General features: G+C 37.5%; 1 protein-coding gene across 2 annotated transcripts; it reads right to left on the bottom strand.

Annotated features, from left to right (window-relative positions):
* Window positions 1–286: 286 nt before the first annotated feature.
* dipk1ab (divergent protein kinase domain 1Ab) lies at window positions 287–27593 on the bottom strand. 2 transcript variants are annotated; one of them, XM_082190245.1, is made up of 6 exons: window positions 27292–27593; window positions 27126–27204; window positions 4148–4282; window positions 3614–3721; window positions 3104–3280; window positions 287–2786 (listed from the first exon to the last, which is right to left on the bottom strand). In XM_082190245.1, the coding sequence occupies exons 1-6, from the start codon at window positions 27312–27314 to the stop codon at window positions 1974–1976; spliced, it is 1335 nt and encodes a 444-aa protein (XP_082046371.1). In that variant the 5' UTR covers window positions 27315–27593; the 3' UTR covers window positions 287–1973. The 2 variants fall into 2 exon arrangements, with proteins under 2 accessions (XP_082046371.1, XP_082046372.1); XM_082190246.1 differs by having other exon boundaries at window positions 27126–27209; window positions 27292–27592.
* Window positions 27594–27703: the final 110 nt, after the last annotated feature.

Here is a 27703-nt window from a genome sequence, read left to right as displayed (position 1 = left end):
TCTTAAGTGAACGTTTGGTAAACTATTGTGGGGAAAATATGTACATCTTTATATTAGATCCTTGTGGTACAGTAGGTCTTAATTTATTTGCTGGCTGTTTCATTAATGAAGTTTTTTTTCTGATTCCAACAAATCATTTATGGAGAATATGAAAACTAAATTTTGAAAATGTGCTCATTGCAACTCATTTTGCCAGCACGGGTCTCATTTACTTAAATTTTGTGACCCTGCGTCTTAACTATATAAGAGTGCTAGCTTATATGCCAATACATATTTAAAACAAAGATGAAATGAAAAGAGCTTGTTTATTAAGATGAAATAAGTTCAAAAATAATATTTAAACATTTCTGCACACATCTTGTCTCTAAAATCGATCATTAAAATGACTTTTGTTTCAGTTTGATAAACTGATAAACTCTATAAAATGAGCGACAGCATAATTGTTCTAACCTAGTATTGTGTTGAGTAATCGTTCAGTCTGAAAATTGAGTCATGCAAATAATTTCAGATCTTTTGTAGTAAAAATTGGAAGCATGGAAATGTTCTAAAATTTGAATTGTATATCTTCGGCAGTCTAGACCAGGGGTTTTCACAATTTCTGATGCCAAGGCCCCCTTAAAGGGTTAGTTCACCCAAAATTAAAAATTCTGTCATTAATTACTCACTCTCATTACGTTCCAAAACACATAAGACTTTTGTTCATCTTCGGAACACAAATAAAGATCTTTTTGATGAAATCTGAGAGCTCTCTGTACTCTCCATTGACAGCTACGCAACCACTGATGCTTCAAAAAGTTCATAAAGAGATCGTAAAACTAATCCAAATGAATCGAAAGGTTTAGTCCAAATGTTCTGAAGAAACTCAATTGCTTTATATTATGAACACATTAATTCTAGGCTTTTATTCACATTTAAACATTGATCAGCAAACATAAACAGAAGCTCAAATGAACCTGCTTGACACGAGAATAAACCTCTTGCGGAAGCTCAAACGTTCTGCGTAACACGAGAATGATCCTTGTTGGTTCTCGCACGAAAAGCGAACATGCTTGAGCTTACATTTACCACAACTGATGAGTGAGTTGATGTTTACATGTGAACAAAAGCCTAAATTCAATCTGTTCATCATACAAAGCACATGTGTGTCTTCAGAAAATTTGGACTTGAATCATCAGTCAGTCAAAGATGAACGAAAGTCTTATGGGTTTGGAACGACACGAGGGTGAGTAAATGAAAAAATAAAAAAAAGTAATTATCCCTGACAAAGTAATGACGTCTATATATTTTTTATCTATAAAGAAATGCTATCACTGGACTAAATTCAACGTAAATTATTAAAATATTTATATGGACAGTATTGACTTCAAATTAGGTTCACTGCTATCTTATTTTTACCCACCACACCTTTAGTAAAACCCAGATTTGAAACCAGAGCTGTCAGTATAATACAATTATTTTATTTTAATCAGAAATAAAAGATGAAGTTGTAAAAAAATCTATATTGTGTTTAACCTATTTATCGTGTTAACAAGGTAACTTTGTCTGCAATAAAAAAACATTTTGAAAAATTATTATTTTCTGTAAAATGGGGGACCCCGGCCTCAGTTTGAAAACCCCTGGACAAGACAGTTCGATTGTCATAGTTTTTCTGAACAGGGATCTGCAGTAAGATTAATAATTCTCTTGGCACTGGAGAGGACATGCATTACCAGAAGTATTTCTCTGCTGATTCTCTAAAAGCTCTAAAAAGCTTTTAGAATTTGGGATTGAGTCAAGACTGAGTAATGTAACAAATCAAGGTGCCATGAAGAGTATATTGACAGTACTCTACAAATGCAGGCCAAAAATAAAAATATGTAATTATATTAGGCAAAATATGGGTGGTCGATATCATTCACACAGCCCCAGTCTGTTGTTCATATATTGTATATTCTGTGTTCTGTATAAGAACAATAACTTAGTTGTATGTATTATTAGGAGTCTTTTGTGTGAGATATCTTCTTCCAAAGCAGAGTTTTGAGGTTGTTGAGAATCAGGGAGTGCTCCATTTCCATCTGTTCGCTGGCGCCTTTGAGAGCAATGCAGGCGTACAACTGTTTCTCCAGTTCGTCTTTAATGTCTGATGGCGCACCATACAGAAGATAGTCCTTCAGTGTGCTACATACTTTAGCCAGATTCGGCTGCGTGACCTCCGTAGTGCAGCGGTGTTTAGTGAGATCACAGGAAGTGAGGCAGTCCCTTCCGTACACACAGTCACTGTCCTCTTCGCACCGCCTTTCACGCATTGCTTCCTGAAAAGCACCTTCTGGTACAATACGCTTTGCGTCTACCACCTTTATATCATGGCGCTCTGTATAACCAAACCCAGTGACACTAACATCGCACATGAGGAAGCTTCCGAATGTGCCGTGGAAGACATCCTCGATGAACTCGAGCAGGCCGATTGCTATCTTAGCCTTGCGGGGCCAGGAGGGAGCAGCCCATTGGTCGATGCTTCGCCGCAGGCTGGCTGGAATCCACAGCTCTACCATCCACGGTAGGCTGACGCCATAGAGTGGTACGTAAGGAACCTTCTCCAACACGTACAAGTCCCCACAGAAGCCCATCAGTCTGGGGGTGTGCTCTCGGTCCTGCAGCACGACGGACAGCAGGAATTCATTCAGCTGCAGTAAAGCCCAAGCTGAATGTGCTTCTGACAGGGAGATCTGGCCATCCTTGTTGCTGTCAGCGACTCCAAGCACAAGGGTCACCAAATCTGCTAGGTTGGCTTGGTCTCCTACTTTTGCCTGTCAGGGGAAAAGCGTCATTGAAACGGGTTAATTGGGTTAATTATAACAGCTTTAGACATCAGGTCCTTCAGTGCACTATAGCACAGAGGTTTTCATTCGTTTATTTATTTACTGTGCAGTCATTTCCAATAATATTTTATTAGGCTCCAGCTTCTCTGTGACATAGGACAAGTGGTTTGGAGAATGGATGGTTATAAATGTCAAAGTCAGACGTTTACTGATTCAATAATCAAATCTCCAATGCTAAAAATGTTAAAGCGCAAAATGAATAAGTACGTTCAATTTATGTTACAATACTGCATAGGATTTGAGACCTTTAGATGGCTGAAGACCATTTCTTTGAACTTCTCCATTGATGTCCCTTTGGTTGGCCTGTTAAAGGATGCAGACTCTTTTCGGGGCTCCAGTTCTGCACCCAGATCATAATGAGGGTCTTCCTCCATCTGGCACTTTATGATCCCTTCCAAATCCCCCCAACTGCCAGAATATACCTAAACAAGAAGGTGACAAGTGTGAGAGCACTAGTAATTTAAAAGTTTTATTTTTCATATTTCTAGTTTTCATAAGCACAAGTCTTGTATTCATTAGCCAGACTTGTCCCCATAACTTGTACCAGTGGTCTTTAAATACAATGTTATATTAGTCAAATAATACAGTATTTGAAAGAGCGAATGGATGGATTTTGTATGGATACATCCTTACTTTAACTTTACAAGCAAATTCATATCTGTGCAGATCCAGATCACCAAAAACACGCAATCAATGAATGATCAGACAAGAATTACTGTTATATTAAGGAGCAACTACAGTTTGTTGTGTCTGACCTGATTGCTGGGTTTGGCAGAGAGACATTTCCCCAAGTAAAGAGTGTCCTTTTCACACAAGCTGTTGCAGGCTGAACCATCAATCACCCCCTTCCGGAATTTATCACACTGTAAAGACATGGAGATACACATACGTCAGAGTCTACGCTGCATTATTCATTTTATTCCATTACATTGTACTCCCCAAAGATTGCCTGATCCATTTAATAAGTCAGTGTCTTTACAATTACTCTCCTCTAGATGGCTCCCTTTTGTATAAAATGTTTGTACAAATGTTTGTAAAACAGTTGTGGAGGTGCACTTATCCCTTATTTAATAATAATAATAATAAAACCATAAAACTTGAATAGTGCTATATAAATGAACAGTACATTTTTACAGTGGTATCAGTATCGAAACATTTTACTTTTGCATCAAACTATTACTTTTGTATTACTGCATCCAATCTGCTAGGTGTCAGTGGAAGTCTTGTCTAGTATAGAATGATTACCATATTGGTCAGCAAATATTTAATGTAAGAACTAAAAAACTCACAATAGAGTTCTTGCACTCATGTCCACGACACAGCTCTGTGTATGAAGAGTATTCTACATACACCACCCAGCTTCCCACGAAAACAGCCAACCAGGAAAAAAACAGGTACTTCATGTGTAGGTAGGAGAACCGGGCCTGTGCACCAACAGAGAGGGACAAAGAAACACTTATAAAACCCTTACCTTTGATAACATCTCCCCAATATGAACTGTTTTGGACTGTAGAAAAGCTTTGATTTCAGCTCTAGGCAGTTTTGAAGACATGTGTGTGCTGATGTACGCTGATTATGAGCTGATATAATTTGCTGCAGGTTGTACTGCAATGGTAGCGATAAGTGCCAGGACTGCTAAAAACCAGATGAAAAAAAAAATCACAGCTCAGTGGAAAGACTTACAGTCTCCATCCCTAAAGAAATGGGAAAGATTTGATTCTTTCTCGAATAGAGGATGAAATTATTAGAATTATTAGGTTATATACATATCATATCATAGCTTTCTAGGTTCATACACTTAAAATGTACTGCTAAAATGAATGTAATACTTATGAGGACAAACAACTGAACAATATCCTTCATTTCGTTAATAAGTGTTTAACCATGATAGAGCTATTAGAACCAGAAAAATCCTTTCATCTTTTATTTATGTGTGACCTTTTAAAGCTCAGAGCAGTGGGAAACTATCTTCCTGACAGCCACACAGGATGTGTGATCCTTTATAAATAGATAGCCCCCTCACTTCAAGCCACTGAGTGCACTTCCTTCATGAAATATCATTTTTACCTAGATTGCTAAAAACAACTTATTTTTGATGCAACAGGGAAATGTTTCCAAATCCATAAGAACATTTCCCAGATGCGTGTTCCTCTGACAGAGTGCTTGAGTCTTAAACGGTCAATTTTCTATATTTTCCTATGGGCAGAATTTCCTTGGGACATGAGGAGCAAATCCATCTAATGTATGTTACAGCTTCTACTTCAATATATTTGCAAGTGTTTGAGAGAGAACTACTGTCAGGACGTAGGAAGAGAGATTTCAAATGAGGAGCTGGAGTCAAAGCTCGCCTGACACACTAGCACACAGCCAGCTAATTTCAGCAGCATCGCAGCCCTCCGTGGTCTGACATTTCCTTATCTGCAAAATCTGTGCTGACAGAACTTCTCCTCCAGCATGAGGAGGAGGAATGGGCCTCGTGGCTGAAAGAGTGTAGATCTGGTCTATTGTTTTGTGTTTTAAGAGGAACTTTGTGTGGCAGTGGTTTGCTGAGTGCTTTACCACCTGTATGCAGAGTTTGTTTAAGCTGATCATCATGCAAACACATCCACACACAGCAACAGTAGCAAAAACAAATAACTAAGGAAAGTGAAAGTATGTGATAACATGACAGATGAGAAACAATCGTTGCGTCGGAAATCGCAGGCTATACTACGTTTTGTTTGGAACTTTGTGACCATTAAAAAAATCTGCCTGTCCTTCGGATGAGACGTTAAACTGAGGTCCTGACTCTCTGTGGTCAATAAAATCCCATTGCCCATTGGCCTCTGTCCATCATGGCCTCCTAATCATCCACATATACTGATTGGCTCTATCACTCTCTCTCCTCTCCACCAATAAGTTGGTGTGTGGTGTGCGTTCTGGTGCAAAAATGGCTGCCGTCGCATATCCAGGTGGATGCTGCACATTGGTGGTGGTTGAGGAGAGACCCCCCTTCTATGTAAAACACTTTGAGTTCCCAGAAAAGCGCTATATATACTATATATACTATTATCCTTATTATTATATTATTAAAAAAGTATGTTCTATATGGTTTGAATGTGTGTGGTATGAATGAAATTACAATGTTGTCATTGTCATGTGACGTATGGCGTCAGTTGCATCGCTTCACTGCCATTCACAAATCCTCTCCCGTGGCCTCTTGGGATAGTAAAGTGTCCATTGGATGTACACTTCAAAATCTCATCAGAAATAGCAGGTCATCCAGGAACTATTCGCCTACTGTTTTAAAAATACTATGAATTCAAATATACTGCTCGGCTCACATACTCTTTTTGTCTATGGAAGTAGGCATATTCGGATGCAAGGATAGTCTGCACTAACAGAACAGATCTATAGAAAATACTGTAGTACTGTAATAATAATGTGTTGTTTTTGACATGTACCAAATTGGAGTACAATGTTAATGGTTTTAAATCAGGTAAGTATGAAAGTGCAATTTACCAAAGTGAAGATGAGTATAGTGAAGGTGGTGGGGTGATATAAAAAATAATTTAAAGGAGATTTCTAAATCTTTTTTGGTTGGAACAGGAAAGCACACATTGTTTATCAGTGCAAATCAAACCTCAGAGGAACAGTTTTCTGAACTTTGCTCAGCTCAGTGCAAACAGCTATACTACTTGCAAAATTTATAAGAAATGCTGAATTATTAATTGCAATGATTGCAGCCATGCGATCTCTATATCAAAGTAGCTAGGGTTTAAATGTTGTGGGTATGATAGCCCGGACCTGCAAAATAAAATGAAGTAGAGAGGGTCGCATGAAGGGCTGGTTGTTAAAATGTGAGTTTTTAGATTTAATCCCAAATAGAGATGTTCTCCTTGATGCAACATTTAAACAGTTTTTTCCATAAAATCATTCATTATTTATTCTGCTTGAGTGTGAATGAGGCCAAGCATGCGAAAAGAGTTTGCTTATTATGAGTTTTCTAAAACAGCATATAACACCGTACTGGTGGTACTTTGGGATTTAATCCAGGGTAAACATCAAACTGCAAAACTATAGTAGACCAATAAATTATGAGCCAAATGTTGGCCATTTTGAGATGATCAGCATTAGCCGATAACTATGCGGACTGACATAAGTGTTAGCACCATTTTTTCTCAGTTCCAAAGTCTAAGCATATTTTCTGTTATAAATTCTGGCATGAAACTCTACAGGCTGGCGGGGTCCTTAATGCAACCTGTTGACATTTACATTGTTTACTACATGGCACTAGCTGATTGACTCCTGTCATATCTGCAGCCAATAAGCTCGCTGCTTAACATTTAAATAGCTGCTTAGCATTTTCAATGGCAGTTCCTCTGAAACCCTCTAACTTCCCCAGCTCCACCTGTACAGATCTGCTATGGGTCATTTTATATATGCTATTTGTGCAGCACATCAATGTTTGTATTGGCAGTAGCAAGTCCCTCTAATCCAAATGGATTTACATTGTCATACCTATTACCATGCTAAAAAAAAAATCTTCAGAGAGTTGATAGAAATATATATTTTGTATTGTAGAGAGATATATAGAGATATTACAGAAGACAGAAACAATTAATATATAATTAAATTAAATTTATTATTTATTATTATTGTAAAACCCAAGACTACTAAATAAGTCAAATGAATGCTTCATATAACCATTTGCCCTGCAATCTTTAAATACTCTAGAGTGAATGATCTCATAACATATTCAAAGATAGTTGCCTATTATGCATACTGCAAGAGATTAGCAGACAAATAACAGACCTGATGGAGCCTCTTCTCTCTATTAATGATGATACGTCAGTTGGACAGTGATGGACTTTCTTCTTCTTCAGTCTATTTTGCTTATGGTTCAGTGCTTATGGCTCAGCTCTCTAGTTTCTCTCGCGCGATGACATTTTATCTCGGAGAACATCCAAATTTCTAACTGACAGTAAGCTTCTTTTAATCAGCCTCCTATTTCATGGTACAAGCCTGAGTAAGATTTTATCTGTACTCTATTTTGATAAAGCAAATCCAGTTATTTTCAGAGCCTGGAGATACAAACCAATATCCTATGCCAAGTTGATCTAAACCAATAACCACAATGCCAATAATGTAAAGTAGATTGATTTCAAGTCCCAACTGATTGAACTACACCTCACAATCTGAACTGCCCCTCCAGTTTCCAATTTAAAATTTGGTCAGGTCCAGAGAGCCTGGTCTGGCTACAGTCAGCAGAACTGAGAACTTTATTCCTAAATAATTTGAAAGGAGGTTTTAGTCACCCTCTCATTGGTCTCATCTGTTTGTTTGTCTATAATTTAATCTGATCTCTCTCTCTTATACTGTCTCTTTCTTCAGTGGCTTCCCTAATGACAGGCCATCACTCCCTCTCTGCTACGGGCACTCAGTGAGATGCAATTCTGCCATTTCCATCTGAGAATCCATCTTACTCTACTCTTTAAATCTCATGCCCTTCAGGGTCTCTCCCCCCACCGTCTCAAACTCACTGCCTCACTAAGCCAGGATGACAGGCGTTGGAGAGTTGTGGCAGGCCAGCGTCCTGTACAGCCTTTCATACCTCACAAAGCCCAGAGGAGCTGTCGCCATGGCAATGGGGTGACAGAATGCTCAGTTTTGTAGGCAGACGTCTCCCTGAGTCCAAAGTCAAGGTTTGAGAGAAGAGGTTCATTCATCAATCCTAAATCAGTTTTCTGAATTCCTCCCACTGCCATTCTCTCCTTCCTGTTCGGCTGATGTCCGCGGGCTTAAAAGTTCAAAATGATTTTAAAAACTTTACAATTCTAATACCTAAGCAGAATATCACTGAACATCACTTTATTTTAAAGATCTGACTCTGTCACTTTTATTCAAAATATTTTCTTATTGTAAGGTGACTTCCTTTTTAATTTCTTGAGTTCACACTTACAAATAATCAGATAAGAGTATGCGTATTTGACATTCTGTCCGAGGGGAGGGCTCAGAATTTGGCCCGAACCCAAAGTACTCAAGGATAGTAACCATGAAAGTGTGAGGAGACCGGGTGGTGGAGGGATGCAGAAAACTGTTGAGGAACATAGGTGAGTCAGTTATATATATGTATATATATGCCTCCTCTCGTGCTGAGAGTTTTTGGGATTCCAAAACAACCAAAGTTGCTTGGATTTTGGATTTGGAAAATGACTCATTAATCACCCCAGTCTGCAGGACTTGCTGATCAACAAATCAGTCAGTGAGAGCAAAGGGGGCAACACCACCCAACTCCGTCTCTGTTACCTTGTAGATTTGGCCACTGTACAGAGAGTGCATTGCAATAGAGTGGTGCAGGGATGACGTAAATTTGTAGGCCAACCCGGAAGTTAGCATCACACTGGTTCCTTCAACTGGCTCCCTCAACAAAAACCTAAAATACGTTTTTGGATTATTGCAGAAAATAAGTTCTGTGATCAACAAAACTGTATGATACTTTCACGTTTTGTCCATCAAGATAATTTTCACCAATTAATACAACTTTAATGAATTTTGAAGCCTAAATACAATCAGCAGAAGTAAAAATTTAAAGGTAGGCTATAAACGAAGTAACAAACTACACCACAGTCCCACGACTTCAACGTCACCACCACTAAGCTTCCAACAATTCTTTCAGTTTTTATCTAAAAACATTTTCCCTGAAAATTTGAGTTAGAATAGTTTGTAATAGCGTGATTATAAGCCCACAATGAGACTGTAAAAGTGGACTGAGCTTACCTGTTCGCCGTAATGTTTAATCTCCCTGACAGCAACTGTTTCAAGACACATAACAACTTAACGCGTGGGGTAATACTTACGTGAAAGCAGCTTGAGTTTGTGTTAATCACAGACCTTATTTCAGCCATTTAACTAGTAACCCATTCAAAATACCCATTGACTTCGGAACGATGGAACCAGAAGTGCTAAAATGCTAATTCGCTTCTGGTTTTTGGCCTACAAAAATGCATCATCCCCGCAGCACTCTATTGCTGCATCCCAATTCAGAGGCTGCATCCTTCGGAAGCCGCATTCGAAGGCCGATTGCGTCACCGCTGCACGACAAAGACTGTCTCTCAATTCGAAGGCTCCTTCAAATGCGTCCTTCGTTTTCCGTGAAATGAAGGATACAACAGATGGAATTCGTTGCATTCCAGTGACGACAGTTTTGTTTTGAGAGAAATTGCTAAATTACAATTTTAAACGCAAGTATTGGTATTCAATTTACTTAAATATCTAATGATACGTATATAAAACCTTTAAAGCGGTTCAAATGTTGACTTATCTTACTAAGATGTGATTATATATATTTTATACTCTTTATATTATACAGAATTTGACCATGGTGAACATATTTAGACAGTTTGTACAGTTTGTGAACCCTTTTGTTTTCAGGTAGTTTAATATAACCTTCAAAAAAGTCCAGTACAAATGTTGGTCCCACTCATCAATGGCAGCTGTCACAGTTGCTAGGCAACAAGCACAATACTCCACAACGCTCGGTCCAATCTTCGTGGCCTTCGAAGGTGTTTCCTTTGAAGTCCACGTCCTTCGAAGGATGCGGCCTCTGAATTGGGACGCAGCTAATTATTTTGCTAGTTCTGAAAGAGGAAATGTTGCACCAAAACTTGTTAACTGCTGACGTCTTTCTGTGTTTTATTAAATTTACATCCCTCCACTGGTTTTTTAGTCCAAAAGTGCGCTCATTCTGATAAAAACGTATGGATTATCGTATGTTTACTTCAAATATCTTTAGAGAGCTTTTTTTTTATTAAATTTTTTTTCATCCAAAATAGGGTGATGAGAGCATTGTGGAACGCTAAACTAGCACATGTAATTTATGTTTCATTTATACTCGACACTGGAGTGCGCCCTCGCACAGAACGTGCAGGAAATCTCTAATATAGACAAAGATATCGCTGCAGCTGAAATAAATTCAGAAAGAGACATTGAGACTGAATAAACAAGAAAAAAATCAACAAGCCATTGTGACAGTATATGTCTTATCTGTGCTTTAAGTAAATAAAGTACTAATTGTTGGTGATTTTAATATACACATCGATAATGAAAAAGATGCATTGGGATTGGCATTTAAATACATTGTAAACTCAATTGGAGTTAGACAACACGTGTCAGGACCTACTCATCATCGTAATCATACTCTAGATCTAATATTATCACACGGAATAGATGTTGATGCCGTTGAAATTCTGCAGCAGAGCGATGACATCTCAGATCATTATCTAGTCTCGTGTAAATTACATTTAGCCAAGGCTGCAAAGCCGACTCCGTGTTTCAAATATGTTAGAACTATCACTTCTGCCACTAAAGATTGCTTTATTAATAATCTTCCTGATCAGTTTCATCATCTCAGCATCCCGGATAGCTTAGAACAACTTGATATTGCAACAGAAACTTTTAACTCTCTCTTTTCCAGCACTTTAGACACAGTTGCTCCGTTGCGCTTAAAGAAGATTAAAGAAAATAGTCCAACGCCGTGGTACAACGAGCACACTCAGGCCCTTAAGAGAGCAGCCAGAAAAATGGAGCGCAACTGGAAGAAAACAAAACTAGAGGTATTTCGCATTTCATGGAAGGAGAGCTCGATTACTTACAGAGAGGCTTTAAAAGCTGCTAGATCTGCTTATTTTTCAACCATATTAGAAGAAAATAAACATAATCCTAGGTATTTATTTGAAACGGTGGCTAAACTAACGAAAAAGAAAGCTTCAACCCCAGACGTTTCCAATCAACATAGCAGTAATGATTTTATGAACTTCTTCACTTATAAGATTGATAATATCAGGGACAAAATTATAACTATGCAACCGTCTACTACAGTATCGCATCAGGCAGTGCATTGTAGTCTCCCTGAGGAAAAATTTGATTCATTCGTTGCTATTGGAGAGCAAGAATTTACTAAACTCGTTAAAACATCTAAATCGACAACATGTATGTTAGACCCTATACCGACTAAGCTACTGAAAGAGATGCTCCCAGAGGTCATAGATCCTCTTCTTAATATCATTAATTCTTCTTTGTCTCTAGGATACGTACCAAAAAACTTTAAGCTGGCTACGATTAAACCGCTTGTTAAAAAAACGCAACTTGATCCTACAGAATTAGTCAATTACAGGCCGATCTCGAATCCACCTTTTCTGTCAAAGATATTAGAAAAGGCAGTATCCTCACAACTGTGTTCCTTTCTTGAAAGAAATGATATCTGCATTTAGACCGTACCATAGTACCAAGACAGCTCTCATTAGAGTCACAAATGATTTGCTTTTATCATCCGATCGTGGTTGTATCTCTCTATTAGTGTTACTCGATCTTAGTGCGGCATTTGACACCATTGACCACAACATTATTTTAAATAGACTCGAACATTATGTTGGCATTAGTGGAATTGCACTAGCATGGTTTAAATCATACTTATCTGACCGTTATCAGTTTGTAGCAGTAAATGAAGAGATGTCTTATCGATCACAAGTTCAGTATGGCGTACCACAAGGCTCAGTACTAGGACCGTTGCTGTTCACTCTGTACATGCTACCATTAGGAGATATCATTGGGAAGCATGGAATTAGCTTCCACGTTATGCTGACGATACTCAGCTCTATATTTCTTCAAAACCTAACGAAACTTACCAATTCACAAAATTAACGGAATGCATAGCTGATATAAAAAATTGGATGACTCGTAATTTCCTACTTCTAAATTCTGAAAAAACAGAGATTCTAATTATTGGACAAAAAACTTCCTCACGTAGTAACCTAGAATACTGTCTAACACTTGATGTCTGCTCTGTTAAGTCTTCGTCGTCGGTTAGGAACCTGGGTGTGCTCTTTGATACCAATCTTTCATTTGAAAGTCACGTGTCTAGTATCTGTAAAACCGCATTTTTCCATCTTAAAAATATATCTAAATTACGCCATATGCTCTCATTGACAAATGCGGAACAATTAGTTCATGCGTTCATGACCTCAAGGCTAGATTATTGTAATGCTCTACTGGGTGGTTGCCCTGCACGCTTAATTAACAAACTACAGCTGGACCAAAACGCAGCAGCTCGAGATCTTACCAGAACCAGGAAGTATGACCATATTAGCCCGGTTCTGTCAAAACTGCATTGGCTGCCTATTAAACATCACATACATTTTTAAATATTGCTGATTACTTACAAAGCACTAAATGGTTTAGCTCCGCAGTACTTGAGCGAGCTCTTAACGCATTATAGTCCTTCACGTCTATTGCGGTCTCAAAATTCCGGTCAGTTAATAATACCTAGAATATCAAAATCGACTGCTGGCGGTAGATCCTTCTCCTATTTAGCACCAAAACTTTGGAACAGTCTTCCTACCATTATCCGGGAAGCAGACACACTCTGTCAGTTCAAAGCCAGATTAAAGACACATCTCTTTGACCTAGCATTCACATAATACATTATAGACTTCTATAATTCAATGTTAGGCTGCATAGATTAGGTCAGCCGGAACCGGGAACACTTCCCATAAATCCTGATGTACTCGTTACATCATGAGAAGAATGGCATCTACGCTAATTTTAGTGTCTGTGTTTATCTCGAGGTTTTCCCGCAGCCTCCCGGATCCAGGCCGTATCCAGATCTGATGAAGGATCTTCACCTGGACCCGATGACAACGCAGTGCTGAAGTGCCAACTAGTCTCTCCCTATGAAGGATCCCTTTACCACTCTACAGATAAGGCGTTGTCGGGAAATTTCGTTTCGCGTTCCTACCCGAAGTGACAAAATTAAATAAAATTCTCTATAAAAATTTATAAGGAAAGCCCAGTACTTTGTTTAGGCTTGGTCTGTAGGGAATTCCAAACCTGCGCACATATATTCAAACGCACATAACTATAGAACCAATTCTAAATATGCATGTGAACGCCATCAGCGTTTCTCACAGGTTCGCGTTTAAAGTCTGTGTAGAGAGAATGGTGTCGTCTTAGCGGCCCCTAATTTAATAACAAATGATCGTTGCGACGGAAGCAAATCAATCAAAAATAACTTTAGCTTGAAAATAACTTTATTAAAGAACCGCTATAAAGCCAAAACAATCTCTGTTACCTTAAATTATACGCTTGTCTCTGTAAAGCTGCTTTGAAACAATCTACATTGTTAAAAGCGCTATATAAATGAAGATGACTTGACTTGACTTGACTCTTCAAGCTATCTTGGGTATTTTCATAAGGATTATAGCCCTCACCTGTATAGAATATTATAAAATAATATAATTTCTGCCACATTTTGTGATGAGAAGCCACATTAGTGTAAGACTGGAAAAACTGGAAGAGAGGGCAACTCTCTGAGAGAACAAAGGAAATTAAAATTTTAACTCACTCTTGTGCACCATTCACATGCAAGTCTCACCTCAGAATCACCCTAATCTACATCTCTTTCCCTCTTCCCCCTTCCTTCTCTCTCATGCTGAGATCACCAAAATTCACCCAAGAATCTATATGGTTTAATGTGAATAATTATCATACAGTACTGCACATGTTTGGTATCATTTGAAATGTCTCAATGCGACTGGTACAAAGGTCTCATTCCCAAAGAAGTAAACCAACAGATAATAAGGAATTTAAGAGTTTAGAGATAACTCGCACACAAAGGAGGGTGTGTCTTCCAGGCAAATGGCATCCTGCTCTCAAAGGTGTAAACTCAATGCAAATTCCCATTGTTAGCAAATGTTTCCATGTAAATCAACCTCTGTCCCTAGTAAGTCTGGGACGGTGATTAATGCAAATTCCCACTTTGAATTCATGTTTACATTTGAAAAGAGGTTTCTGCCTTGGTCTGAGTATTTAGGGAGATGCTGAAGAAGGCTTGTGGCGATTTGTAGCTCAAATTAGCCTGTGATGCTGAGAGTAGCCAAGATCATGTAATCTCAGGTTCGCATTTTTTTCATTATTCCAGAGCATTTGATGATTTGCATTTATTATCTTTGAACTGATTATGAAATTGTTTTCCCAAGTAGATTAAACGGATTCGTATGTTACCTCAAATCTGAGTCAGATTAGTGACAACTAATATTTGGCGCTAATTCAAATGTACTTGGTTTTGCAAAGACAAGAAGTGAATTTCCGTTTAGGGCAGCAAATGCTGTTTGACCAACCTAAATTTGGGTGTGTCTTACCTCAGTTTTAATTTAATGTTACTTTAGATAAGTGTATGTGAGAAATCAAGGCATGGCCAATCCAAAGCTATTATAAGAGAAGTAAAGTTGGTCGACTTATATCTGTAGTAGTGGCCATACCTCTACTGAAGTAAACGTTACTTTAAATTCAAGTGTATGCAAAAACCATGGGGGCTATACAAAAGTATCTTTGATTGTATAAGCGTGAATGCGACCATCTCATGTATATAGCCAATTACCTCTGTTTAGTGACCGAAGCTGGCGAGTTTGTGATCGTAAAACAGAAGACGTGACGACTTCAAAAGTGACATCGTTTCCTAATCTGAGCGGGTAAAACATAATTAAAGAGTTAAAAAGAATAATCAAACATTCGCTCACTTTTAAAGGGATAGTTCACTTTGAAATTAAATTTTGGTATGTTTTAGCTTACCTCAAGGGCATCCAAGATGTAGGTGTCTTTTTTTCCGCAGTAGTTTCAATTTTGATATTTTTAGGTCAAACCGTTCTTGTCTGTCAGTCATATAATGCAGGTCGATGGTCACTGTCTCAAAGAGCATGCACAGAGTCCAAATTAGAACTGCGAAACCGTAGCCAATGCGACATCTAGTGTATATATCTATACCCGCCCGCGCTCTCAGATCACTTGGACGTGGCTGTATTCAAGAGGTAAAAACGATATAAATACTGTTCGTTTTCTCACACAAACCGCTCGTTTCGTGTCTTGGGCCATCAATGTGTACTTACGATGGGGAATTGTTTAATTTGGACGATGGGGAATTGTTTTAATTTGGACTCTGTGCATGCTCTTTGAGACAGTGACCATCGACCTGCATTATATGACTGACAGACAAGAACGGTTTGACCTAAAAATATCGAAACTACTGCGGAAAAAAAGACACCTACATCTTGGATGCCCTTGAGGTAAGCTAAAACATACCAAAATTTAATTTCAAAGTGAACTATCCCTTTAATGATGCCCAGATATCATTAAAACATTTAGATGAAATAACGAGGTAATACATATGAGAAAATGTATTTTATTTAATCTTGTTGTGTTGTGTAAAAGGAAAGACAGTATTATTTCTGCAAAGACCTTCACCCGTATTATTGGAAAACTGCCATTGGATCGATTAATGAGCTTACATCAGTTCACAGAAGGAAGTTATTTCAAACTGGTTGCCGTTAAAGTGTAATTGTTCCCTTTGTATGCAATGGTGTGATTCTTAAAACAAAAAACAAAACAAAGAACAAGTAAAGAAGAATTTAACATAGCATTATTCTTTTTTTCTTTCTTTCTTTTTTTCTAGATTTCAGTAGATATTGTGATATATCACTATTGTGAATCATTTTGGCCACGAAAATCATAGTGAAAAATCAGATATATTATTTATGCGAAATATTTGCATGCTTTGCTCATTGTTCCACCATATATATATCAACAAATATAGTATATAATAGTGGATTAGCATATAGGATACACACATATACATAAGTTTGGGGTCGGTAAGATTTTAAATGTTATTGAAATATGTATCTTATTCTCACCTGCATTTATTTGATCAAAAATACAGTTAAAAACAATAATACAATGAAATATTATTGCAATTAAAATCAACTGTTTTATATTGTATCTGAATAAACTTGAAAATCTAATGGCAAAGCTGAATTTTCAGCACCCATTACAAAGGCACTATTTCCTCAGAATGACCCATCTCTCTCCAGGATGATTCACAAAACTCAGCTGCAGCTGCAAGTAATTCATTTAATGTTTCCAGCTAGCACTAGGCGTATTTCTAATGTTTTCACATGATCACTGTTTTCACATACATAACTGTAAAATGTGAACGCATACTCGTAATCATGCATAATCAGAGAGGAAGCCTAACAAAGACTTTCCAAAGATAACAAGATGGAGATGATCAAATCAGTCAGTCCACAGACAAAATTAAAACAATTAATCTGATCAAGTCTTATCATCCAGGAATCCATAACCTTGTTGCTACGAAAGACAAGCATTACCCATAATGCCTGGAATGCATGCACACTGTTTCATTGTTTTTAAACTTGTTTTCAACAAGACAACACAAACAGCAACGCTCTGCTTCTTGAGTATCAAGCAGTAGCTCATAAATCAAATAGAGCGAGTTTGACATCAATAGCTTTATAGTTTGCCACTCGGGATGACGGGTCCCCCCCTTGTGACAGGAAGTGTTTCCATGGCAGCACTTTGAATTAACAGAGGATCGCAGTGTCAGAAAGCTCTCATCGTTTAGTACACTGGGATCATGCTGGTCAGTGGACCATCTGTATTTATGTGTCAAACAGCATTTAGATGCTCCGCTGCTGTGAACTCACATGCAATGTGATGATAGACAGTGTAAAAAATTCAGCAGCGGCCCCCACATCACTCTCAGCTCTCAGCCGAACTGAAGACTGCGTGGAATTTCAATCACAAGTCGGAGAGAAAAGTCCACACAAGGCTCCATACCACATGAGCCTGTGGCTCAGCCTTTTATGGGGGAGTAGAAAAGGCATAGAGGAGCAAACAGTTTTTGGAGTTTTTGCAAGACTTTAACAAGCGAGCCAAGGATGAGAGCCGCATTTAGACCAATGCACTTCATGAGAACTTTAATTAAATTTTTTGGAGAGCTCTATCAGCTCCTCTTACAATTATGGGCTTTAAGGACAGGTTCTGTCTGTCAGCACTTTGAGATGAACTCTCTTTAGCCGGGGCTTAGTCTCGAGTAGCCAGACCTTCAGACTGACTACATCGCTGCTTTCATTGGCTAAGGACCGCCCAGAGGTCGTCTGACTGACATGTAAAGCAACCAATTACAGTTTGTTTTGTTCAGCATCATGTTTAGGGGCGTGAAAATATAATGTCAATGTCCCTACAATAACAGACCGGCGTATAAAACTCTTGGACGTATTTTTAAAAGTCTATGCTGCGAATTTCACATACATACTTTTGAAAATCCTGCATTTAGATGATCCCGACAATCGCTTTCCAGGCGGATATATATATATCCTAAAAATTTACTTTTTTTATTAATGTTTTGCTACAATTTGACTTGATGTCAAAATATTATTTTTGGGGGGAGATTTGCACCATATGACATCTTACAAACTGAACTAACTTGCCATTAATACGTCATATTATCTGATATATATATTGTTGATCCTGGAACAATATTTCAATCCAAAAATGTTGTCCTAAACCCTATCCCTAATCAGAGGGAAATAATTGGTGAATAACACTGATGTAGATGAATTTAACCCTGGTTGTAAGCCAAAACTTGACATAAACTATAAACTTGTCCCTCGGATCTGATTGGTTGATTGGAATGTTGTTCCAGGATCAACAAAGATGTTGATCCAGGAACATGTTGCACTTGGTGAAATCAAATTCACCCATTCATTTTAGATGAACTATCCCCTTAATGTATTAATTGTAATATGGACTCATGCACTTTCTGTAAAGCTGCTTTGAGATGATGTGTATTGTGAAAAGCACTATACAAATAAACTTGAATTGAATTAATGGCTACTCATAGCTGTCTCTGCATATTTAAATGCACAGCTTTAAATTAAGTACAAATAAAAGCCTACCGTCTGCATGTGATTTATTTTCTTTGCTGCCCTCCCATGAGGTTAAATCTGTTTGCACCTCTATATGCACTCAAGCATGTATGCATACTAGTCTGTTTAAACCAATAAGTACTTCGCTTATCTCACTGAGACATGCTGTAATGCTCATTGCCATGGTATCTCAGATCGATCCTTGCTCCATTACAAGTGCAGTACTCCACAAACAAAGCAAACCCACGCCTGACCTTTTCAATCAATGCACAGAGACATTAATTTCAACTCAGCTAATGTGGCATGTTCATCCTCAGGACAACATCGTCCCTCACTATAGGCAAAGCCAAACAGAAGTACGTAATGAGAGGTTATTGATTGAGGCTTTGTGTCCGCTTTTCATTAGTGGCTGAGTGAGTGAAGACCAGTGGATGTGGAAAAGGTGGGCAGAAACAGTGGTATCCCAATGACCCTCAAAGGCTTTCATCTAACGTTTTAATCAAAACTGATCTAAAGACATCCAGGCAAAAGGGAGTGTGTGTTAAGTGAGGTGGTCTGCATCTTAAAAGATCTTCTGCTATTCTTAAAGCTACATTTAACCTGCTGCTGACCAGCCTGTGAAGCGGTGCATGAAAGGGATCATAACTTCTTTTTTTTTATTGTCTTGTGATAATGTAGTTTTTTTAATCATTATTTCTATCTTTATATACACCACCGTTCATAAGTTTGGTTCAGAGTCTCTTGTGCTAACCAAGGCTGCATTTATTTGATCAAAATACAGAAAAATGACAATATTGAAATATTATCAATTTAAAAAACTATTTTATTGGAATATACTTCAAATGTAATTCACTACTGTAATTTTCAGCAGTCATTATTCCAGTCTTTAGTGTCACTTGATCCTTCAGAAATCATTTTAATATACTTTTCATGAATTTAATGCATCCTTATTAAATAAAAGTGTTAATTTCTTTTTTCTTTCTTTTTTTGAATAAAAAAATATTATTCACATGGTCTCATTTTGCTCCACACGTAAATCTATCTTGTTTGTCACATATTTTTACTAATAAACAAGCCAACAATATTGCGAAGAAAAAATAGGCCTACTGAAAAGGAAAAATTATTTTCCCTTCTTCCTCCTTAGCGCTTCATTGTGACCAAGCAGGACATGTTTGCAAATACCAGGCATCACTTCATGCAAATGTGGGCAGACATAATTATTTTGATGTATTCATCTAATGACGTCAGAAAGTTATTAAAGTTACAAGCCATTCTTGCAGCTTAGTTTCAATAGACGTTCTATATGGACATGGGTGAGACTTTTGAGTTCTAAAACTCTTTACTTTCAAGGGCAGATCAAGGAAAATTCATAATCTGAAGTCCCCCTTTAAACAATTTTTATTATAAGATATAACACAAAATGGACCTACTATCTACTATCTTTTCTTAAACCCTCTAAATAAGAATAAAACATTTGGTTTCTGTAATATGACTGGAAATTCTATCTGCCAAAGGCATAAATGTAAATGTAAAGGTAAATTACATTGTCCCCCTTAGGCTGTGACAGCTTGTTTGGTTTGACAGCAGTGTCTCTATTGAGATGAACTGCAGAGGGACAGATATCTTAATAGGTCCGCAGAAGCTTACTATTTATTCAACCTCCTAGTGCTGACAGCTTCAATCACAAGCTTTACTCTTTGCTCTCTCAAAGCCTAGCCTTCGATTTCAGGTACTCTGCGAAAAAATAGGCCATACATAAAGGAATATGGAGCATGTCTGTTGCTTTTAATCCTCAAACCCCTCAGTGGCTCGGTGAAAGATGATCGGATAGAAGAAGCGGATCAAGTGGGGGAGAATTTTTGCACTGACACTTGTTTTCATAGCTTGCTCTCTACTCATCCATAATTCATGTTCATAAAGCGATTTCTTGCTGCTTCTCCCTAATGCCCCCCTCCCCTTCAGACCAATGAGCGACGGATAGATGGAGACAGTATCAAAAAGAGCAAGGAAAAGTGACAAAGACAGACAGAGTGAGAGAAAGATGGCTGCTGTCACACATGAACTTAAAAACAAAAGGGTTTTTAATGTCCTGAACTGTAGAGAAAACAAGAATATACTCTCGCTAAAGGAAATATAAGGCACAAGGAACAAGAAAAAGCTTCTCTGGTGCATTATAAGTGTGATGGGAGATAGTGTTAGTTCCCACTCTCTCTCTCTTCCTCCCTGTTTCTCTCGTCCCAAGCGGCGGCGTTCTGATGGAAGCAGACGTCACACAGGCACTGCAGGTCTAATTTGACTCATCTCTGTGAGAACAACCAGCAATCAGGCACCCCAGCCCGTTTCTCTCACTCCTGTTTCCCCATGGGACACATCCATCTACACACTGACTCAATGCTGCAACAGTCCAAAGTGTTTACAGCAACCCAACCACTGGAGCTCAGGAAGGTTTTAATTCAGGAAGGTTGTGATTCAACACATAGATTCACATGAAAAAAAGCACATGATTAATGTGGAATGACAATCAGTTGCTCCTTGTTCCATATGCGGTGATGTGTGACTCCAACAGCAACAAATAATCTAGTCATAGCAACATCTTGTTCGCTGTTTCACAAATGTCATTTCAAAGCAGCTGCTCTTTTATGAAGTGGAAAGACTAACGTCACAAATGTTTGTGTTGTTTTTTTTCTCTCACATTTAGTGCTTGGGATCATTTGTCAGTGCAGATTAAATAAATGTTAAAACCTGATAATAATCTAACTGAAATGTACGCAAGAAAACAAGACATTAATCAATTCTGTTGTATTACAGTGTGTGTGTGTGTGTGTGTGTGTGTGTGTGTGTGTGTGTGTGTGTGTGTGTGTGTGTGTGTGTGTGTGTGTGTGTGTGTGTGTGTGTGTGTGTGTGTGTGTTTGTTTATATTTGCCTTTATGCATATTATACATATATATATATATATATATATATATATATATATATATATATATATATATATATATATATATATATATATATATATATATATATATATGAAACATTAAATATAAGGGAAAAAATTTAATTCAAACTTATAATTCTAATAATACTTAATATATATGTGTATTATTAAAAATCATTTGAAAAGATTACTTTTCAGAGAGAATCAGAGTATATTTAGCTACTTTCATCTAAAATTATCAAGAATTTTAACTTAAAACCCCTAAAATAACACCCTATATTCCACACTCAATCCAGCTTCCTGCTGTCCTCGTGATATATATTTGATATATTTAAATGTGCCCTACCATATAACCTAATTTAGAATGTGACAGTTCTTCTGGGCTGCACTGGAAGTAAAGAGGGCCAACCTGACACTCATAGTAAATAGGAGACCTGTTTTTTTATTCCCACAGGGACAAAATAGAGGAGATTGGTCGTCTGACAGTGACAGATCCCTAAACTGCACTGAAATATGGCTGAAATGAGAACCAAGTTTCTTGTTTAAGAGAAAAGGGGTGTATCTAATTCTAGGTTAAACTCTAAACATACTGGACAGTAGGTTAGCCACACAAGACACAGGACAACAACTAGGACAACAGAAGAATTAAAACAGTGTAGCAGGCACTAAGCAGGCACAAAGTGAAATTTTAAGATCTTTTCTGATGTACTCAAATCCATTAAGGCTAGAGACACTCTTTTTAAAAGCATCCAAGATTTTGTTTCATCGAATGATATAGATGTAGCATTCCTCTGCTATCATACGGTTTTATACAAAATAATTGAATGCTTTTGGCTGAAAGAGGACTGTATGGATTTTGAGTCAGCCAAATAAGAAACATAGACATATCCTCAAGCATTTTTCTGCTAAAACTGTTTCACCAAATCACTGCTTGGAATGGATGGAACGGCATTGCAGTAGGTTATATTTGGACTAACACCAAAACAGCTGATACTTGTCATACACTTGCATATGAGAAGTGTAATGGAACCTATCTAGGGTGAGAATTGCGTGAAGAAATGTACCGACCTATGGGACCAGAGACAATACACTGCACTGGGGTAACTGTGTCATTTTGTATTCGGCCGCTCATATTACTTTCCCTCTTGTCCTTGATAACTATAAGTTTGTCTGGACTTGTTTTGAAGGTTCCCTGTGGATTTTTTTTCTTCTTCTTTTGAATGCCCTCTTTCCCTCATGGCTGGATGGTAACAGTGTTTTGGCCCCCAACCTTTGCAAAAAAGAGGCTTTAAAACAAACCACTGGAAACCGGCCCAAGAGAAGCCTATCAAAGAAGAGTTTTGACATCTGGGTTTATGACAAATAAGAGTGTGCAAATAAGGGCAAAATCATTTAACAATTGTTTGATATTTAATCCTTATATTCAAGTTGGTTTCATGTGGTTTTCAAAAGATATTTTCAACAAAAGTCTAAATCGAATCTAAGCCTAAAAATGTCTTATAGTATAACCACCAAGTACATTTTTATAATATAAATCATAAAAAGAAAAGGTTCTTTAATAATTTTTTAATGATTAATATATTTGTTTACAAATACCATGAATTAATAATTAACAAATAGCATTCATTTTGTGGGGCTATACGATATGACACTTTACTAACTGAACTAACCTTGCCACGTCATGAAAAGGTGAAATTATCTGATATTTTACACATTTATGAAGGTCTTCAGGGATCCTCTCTATGATAGCATTCCCTTATTTATGATTCTTTAAATTAATGTTGTTTGAATGAATAGGCTATATGTTCATTATTGAAAAGAAGTATCCAAGTCATCAGGGGCCAAGCAGAGTCACCTATTGTATCCGTTGGCATTCCAATTCTTCTTTTTCTTCTTCTGCTCTGGAAGTATGACTTATCGTGCCTTCTGTGTGCTTGGCCCCTTCATCGCTGCTTGCAGCTATATTTTTTAATTGTTTTTAAATGTATTTCTGAATAAATTAATACATTTGGACAAAATAACATCAAGTCATTGACCCATCTATTTCAGTAAAAATGCAGATGTCTAGATTTAATTACTAACTTGAGAATACTAATAAACAGCACAGCCAAAAACCTGTGTTCAGATATATTATATTCAGCTGTTATCACTACGGCTTTGTGCAAATGCTGTATCTGAAATATGTGACCCATGCCTCTGGCTGAGAGAAATGTAGAACATTACAGAGAAACTCACCTCTGGAACAAGTACTATTGTGTCCTGAAGCATTTAGTCTCAGTAACCTCGTGAATTTTATGAGGCAAGTTCTCCTAATTCCTTCCATATAATGTTTAAGAGCATAAAGCTGTTATTTTATAATAAATGCTCTGAGCACATGACCTCTAAACAGAATGCTTTATGTGGATAAAATAAAGCGTTCTATTCAGAGTTTATCCATTTAGAGAGAATAGTAGCTCCAGAGGTCAAAGTACTACAGCAGATCCTTTGGGCATATGAACAGATTTATAATGTAATATGGCTCTTACATTTTCCCCAAAATTAAATCTTCCCCTGCAGAGTAAGGTGAAGTCTTGTTCACAGAAAACAGCCACCATTACTTCAAACTAAAATAGTGTATAAAGACCAGTGCAAAGTGGTTAATATCTACTTCTAAGATTCACTTTGCTCACTAAAAAGCACACCTCACATTCATGTTCTCTCTCAATCAATCTTTTACTTGAGCAAGCAAACACCAGACAGATGTTTGTTCGAGACTCCGAGTGCCAGATTCCGAGTGTGAGGACAGCCAGAGCTGAAGAAGTCTCAGTAAGCTGCTGAAAGCATGCAGGATTACAGTCTTCAGAAAATAAACAAAAATGCTCAAAGGAGGGCTGCCGTCCTAGTCTGAACAACTCATCCCTCTCACCACAACACTGAAGCCATTTCCTTCATTTTGAGGAATGTACAGTAAAAGAACTACATCAGGGATTAACAGCCACCACAGGTTTCACCTTATAGACCTTATGTGCCAGAGAAACAAGCGTGCAGCCATCTTTAGAATAGTGGCCACATGAGTGGATTTACTTATTGTAAAGTTAACGAAAGTTATCATGAGGATTGTAATGTTTAAAGCAGATGTCTTAAAGGTATACTCCACTTTAAAATGAAAATTCTGTCATCATATACTCACCCTCATGTTGTTTCAAACCTGTATGAATTTCTTTCTTCTGCTGAACAGAAAGGAAGATATTTAGGAGAAAGTCAGTAACCAGACAGTTTCTGGTACCATTGACTTCCATAGTAGGAAAAAATATATACTATGGAAGTCAAAATATATACTATGGAAGTCAATGGTACCAGAAACTGTCTGGTTACTGACATTCTTCTAAATATCTTCCTTTCTGTTCAGCAGAAGAAAGAAATTCATACAGGTTTGAAACAACATGAGGGTGAGTATATGATGACAGAATTTTCATTTTAAAGTGGAGTATACCTTTAACAAATGTCAGTAGACCGGGAAGATTTTAAAACGAGAAGTTCATTTATAAATACGTAAGATCGCTGTGGAAATACAAACCGGAAGACAAAAGACAATGAGCGCAGCGCTGAAAAGGCGGCGGGGCTACAGAAGGTCTATAGCACAAGACTTCTTTAGCTAAATATGTTTATTTCACAAAAACAAGACAAAATTTGTGTGAGTTATGAGCTATTCGAAACCAAGGAATGAGAAAGAAAACAAGAAAAATTAAATGTGTTATACATGCAAGAACCAATTAAGTTTGTGTTAATTTTTTCTGATTAGTAATGACGACACTGCTCATACAGTGCCACACTTTGTTCTTCAAACAGAGTATCTACATGATTTAAAAGCCTTTGCTGCCAATAAAAGTAAGAAAGAAAAAGATCAAACTTAATGAAGCAAAAACAAGTTGGTTTTATGATGCAGTGAAAGTGATTTTATAGCATTTCATATAAGTACTGGTAAAATACTCAACACAGCCATAGTTCTGCTCATCTTAAATCTGTGATATTGTTAGTCCAATTTATGTACAATTTGTCCAGTCCATGTTTCTCAAACCGGTGTAAAATGCAGAAAAAGCACTTAAAGGGATGGTTCAGAGTAATTTCAACCTATAGGGTCCTTTGCACCATGACCTCGAGCCAATGTTCCGTTTAAACTGTCGAAAATCTTTAAATGCTTTGGATCACAGACTTAAGTTTGGTCTCTTTTTAAAGAAAACACATGGCAGATTATTGCTGATGTGAAAAAAGTTAAGGAGGTTTAAGTTTATTATGATGAAAAATGCATTAAAAATACTTTTTTTCAAATTTTATATGAAATTTAATTTTATACTGTATATCCAAAACATGTTTTACTCTTAAACTGTGAGAAAATCAAAGCCATTTTCTAAACAGGTTCCCCCAGTTTCACAGACAAGGCTTAAGCCTAGACCCATACTAAAATTCATGTTTGAACTGTTTTAAAACACTTGCACTGACAATAAAAATATGCACAATCAAGATGCACATGTTTGTTTCTAAGGCATGTTCATAAAAGCTATTATATTGTCCTAATTAAACTCAGGCCTGGCTTAATCTAAGCCACCCTGTTTGCTGTTGTGTTCCAAATTTGAGGTTGATATCTCCAAAAAAATGTGCTTTCAGTAAGATTTTGTTTGGGTGCAGTAACGTTTCCATTAGATTAATTCCCTTCGCATTCGTTTCCAATGTGGTCATTTTTTACCATGAACAGTACAAGTGTGACAGTTTTTTCAGGACCATTTAACCTTTTAGAATCATGTCCATGATTTTTTTTTTTTTTTTAAATAGCAAGTGCCAAAACCTTTACCAAGTTTTGTACCAATTATAGCAAAAAAAATGGTCAAAAATGACCTAACAGCACCAGAGGGTTGTTTAATTTTAATAGGCTATTTCAGGGGAACATAACATCAATTTATCAGCAAAAGTTTGCAGAAGCATTATTGAAGACTCCCAAGTAAATATCCCTGAAAAAAGTCTGTAATAGTGAAACTATAGTTTATTATTCTCTTGAGTTAAATATATATGAGCTTGTATGGACGTTGCTCATTATTAATAGAATTGTAGAATGAGGTCGTCAATCTTTGACGCACAGCGCAGTTCATGGTTCTTGGTTTATATTTTGAATTACGTTTCTGACAGGTAGGAGAAATGTTTTCAGCAGGACTATAAAAATGTTATACAGCAGCACGGTTGCTACAGCAACGACCGACCCGATGATGGATAAAACGCAGCAACATCAGTTTAATCCATCACATTCATTAAATCACAGGAAAATGCAATTTCGCTGTTTTAGTGAGATATTACAACGAGGTTAATGCATAAAGGTCGAAGAAAATGATTGAAAAGAGTCGCGTATGTGCCGCTCGATTAGTCGCTAGTTAGATGGAGTGACGCTTAAGAGATGAAACTTCAGAGTCCAAACGGGATAACAGCGTCCCCACCTCGTCCCTTCAAATCTCACACACTATTTATTCCAAGTACACAAATGGCTAGTAAGACAAAACACTCGATACGGTTTATGAACAAGTTACATGCGATGCTTCTTTAGCGTCTTACCTGGATATAGACGGGTCGCTTCAGCCAGATCCACGGTATCAGACCCCTTGCCATGATTGAAACACCACATCTCACAGCGCTAACCTACCACATATACATCATTAGTGCACGGTCAAAGCCATTTAAATTATATAAAACACAAATTACAACGACAAATGTCCTTTACCAAGCCAAGGTCTTTCTCGCCATGAGAAAAGAGGATGGTGAAGAGTAGCCTATGTGAGGCTCCTCAGGCGCGCCGCACCTCACGCGCGATGAGCAACATCTGCGCGCACATCAACTGGATGAGCTCGCGTCCATCAGCACAACTAATCTTTCATTTGATCGCAATCTGATGAAGCCTGAGGAAGTTTGTGCACATTTAGAATGCTTTGGTGATTTCAGTGTCGTTTTACTTAATTTCCGGATAATGTGCACGCAGGTGGACTCGTGATTTGTTTTTCTCCAAATAAGGTCAGCAGCACCAGTGTGTGAAACTCGTTTGCTGCACAAAAAGCTCGCTTTTCTAAACATTTTACTATGGATAAACACGAGCTGATATGACACTAAATAGAATACTCTTGGGGTTTTCACTGGGT

The sequence above is a fragment of the Leuciscus leuciscus genome (assembly GCF_965113295.1).
Source record: "Leuciscus leuciscus genome assembly, chromosome: 14".
NCBI lineage: Eukaryota > Metazoa > Chordata > Actinopteri > Cypriniformes > Leuciscidae > Leuciscus > Leuciscus leuciscus.
The sequence above is the reverse complement of the archived record's forward strand: the minus strand, read 5'-3'. Positions and strand labels throughout refer to the sequence as shown.

Bases quoted from the DNA above. Each gene is read 5' to 3' on its own strand.
- dipk1ab (XM_082190245.1), bottom strand. From the start codon at position 27,314: ATGGCGAGAAAGACCTTGGCTTG. The intron at 27,205-27,291 runs GTAAAGGACATT...GTGGTAGGTTAG, and splicing joins GCGAGAAAGACCTTGGCTTG to CGCTGTGAGATGTGGTGTTT. The intron at 4,283-27,125 runs GTAAGACGCTAA...GTTGGTGCACAG, and splicing joins AGCGACCCGTCTATATCCAG to GCCCGGTTCTCCTACCTACA.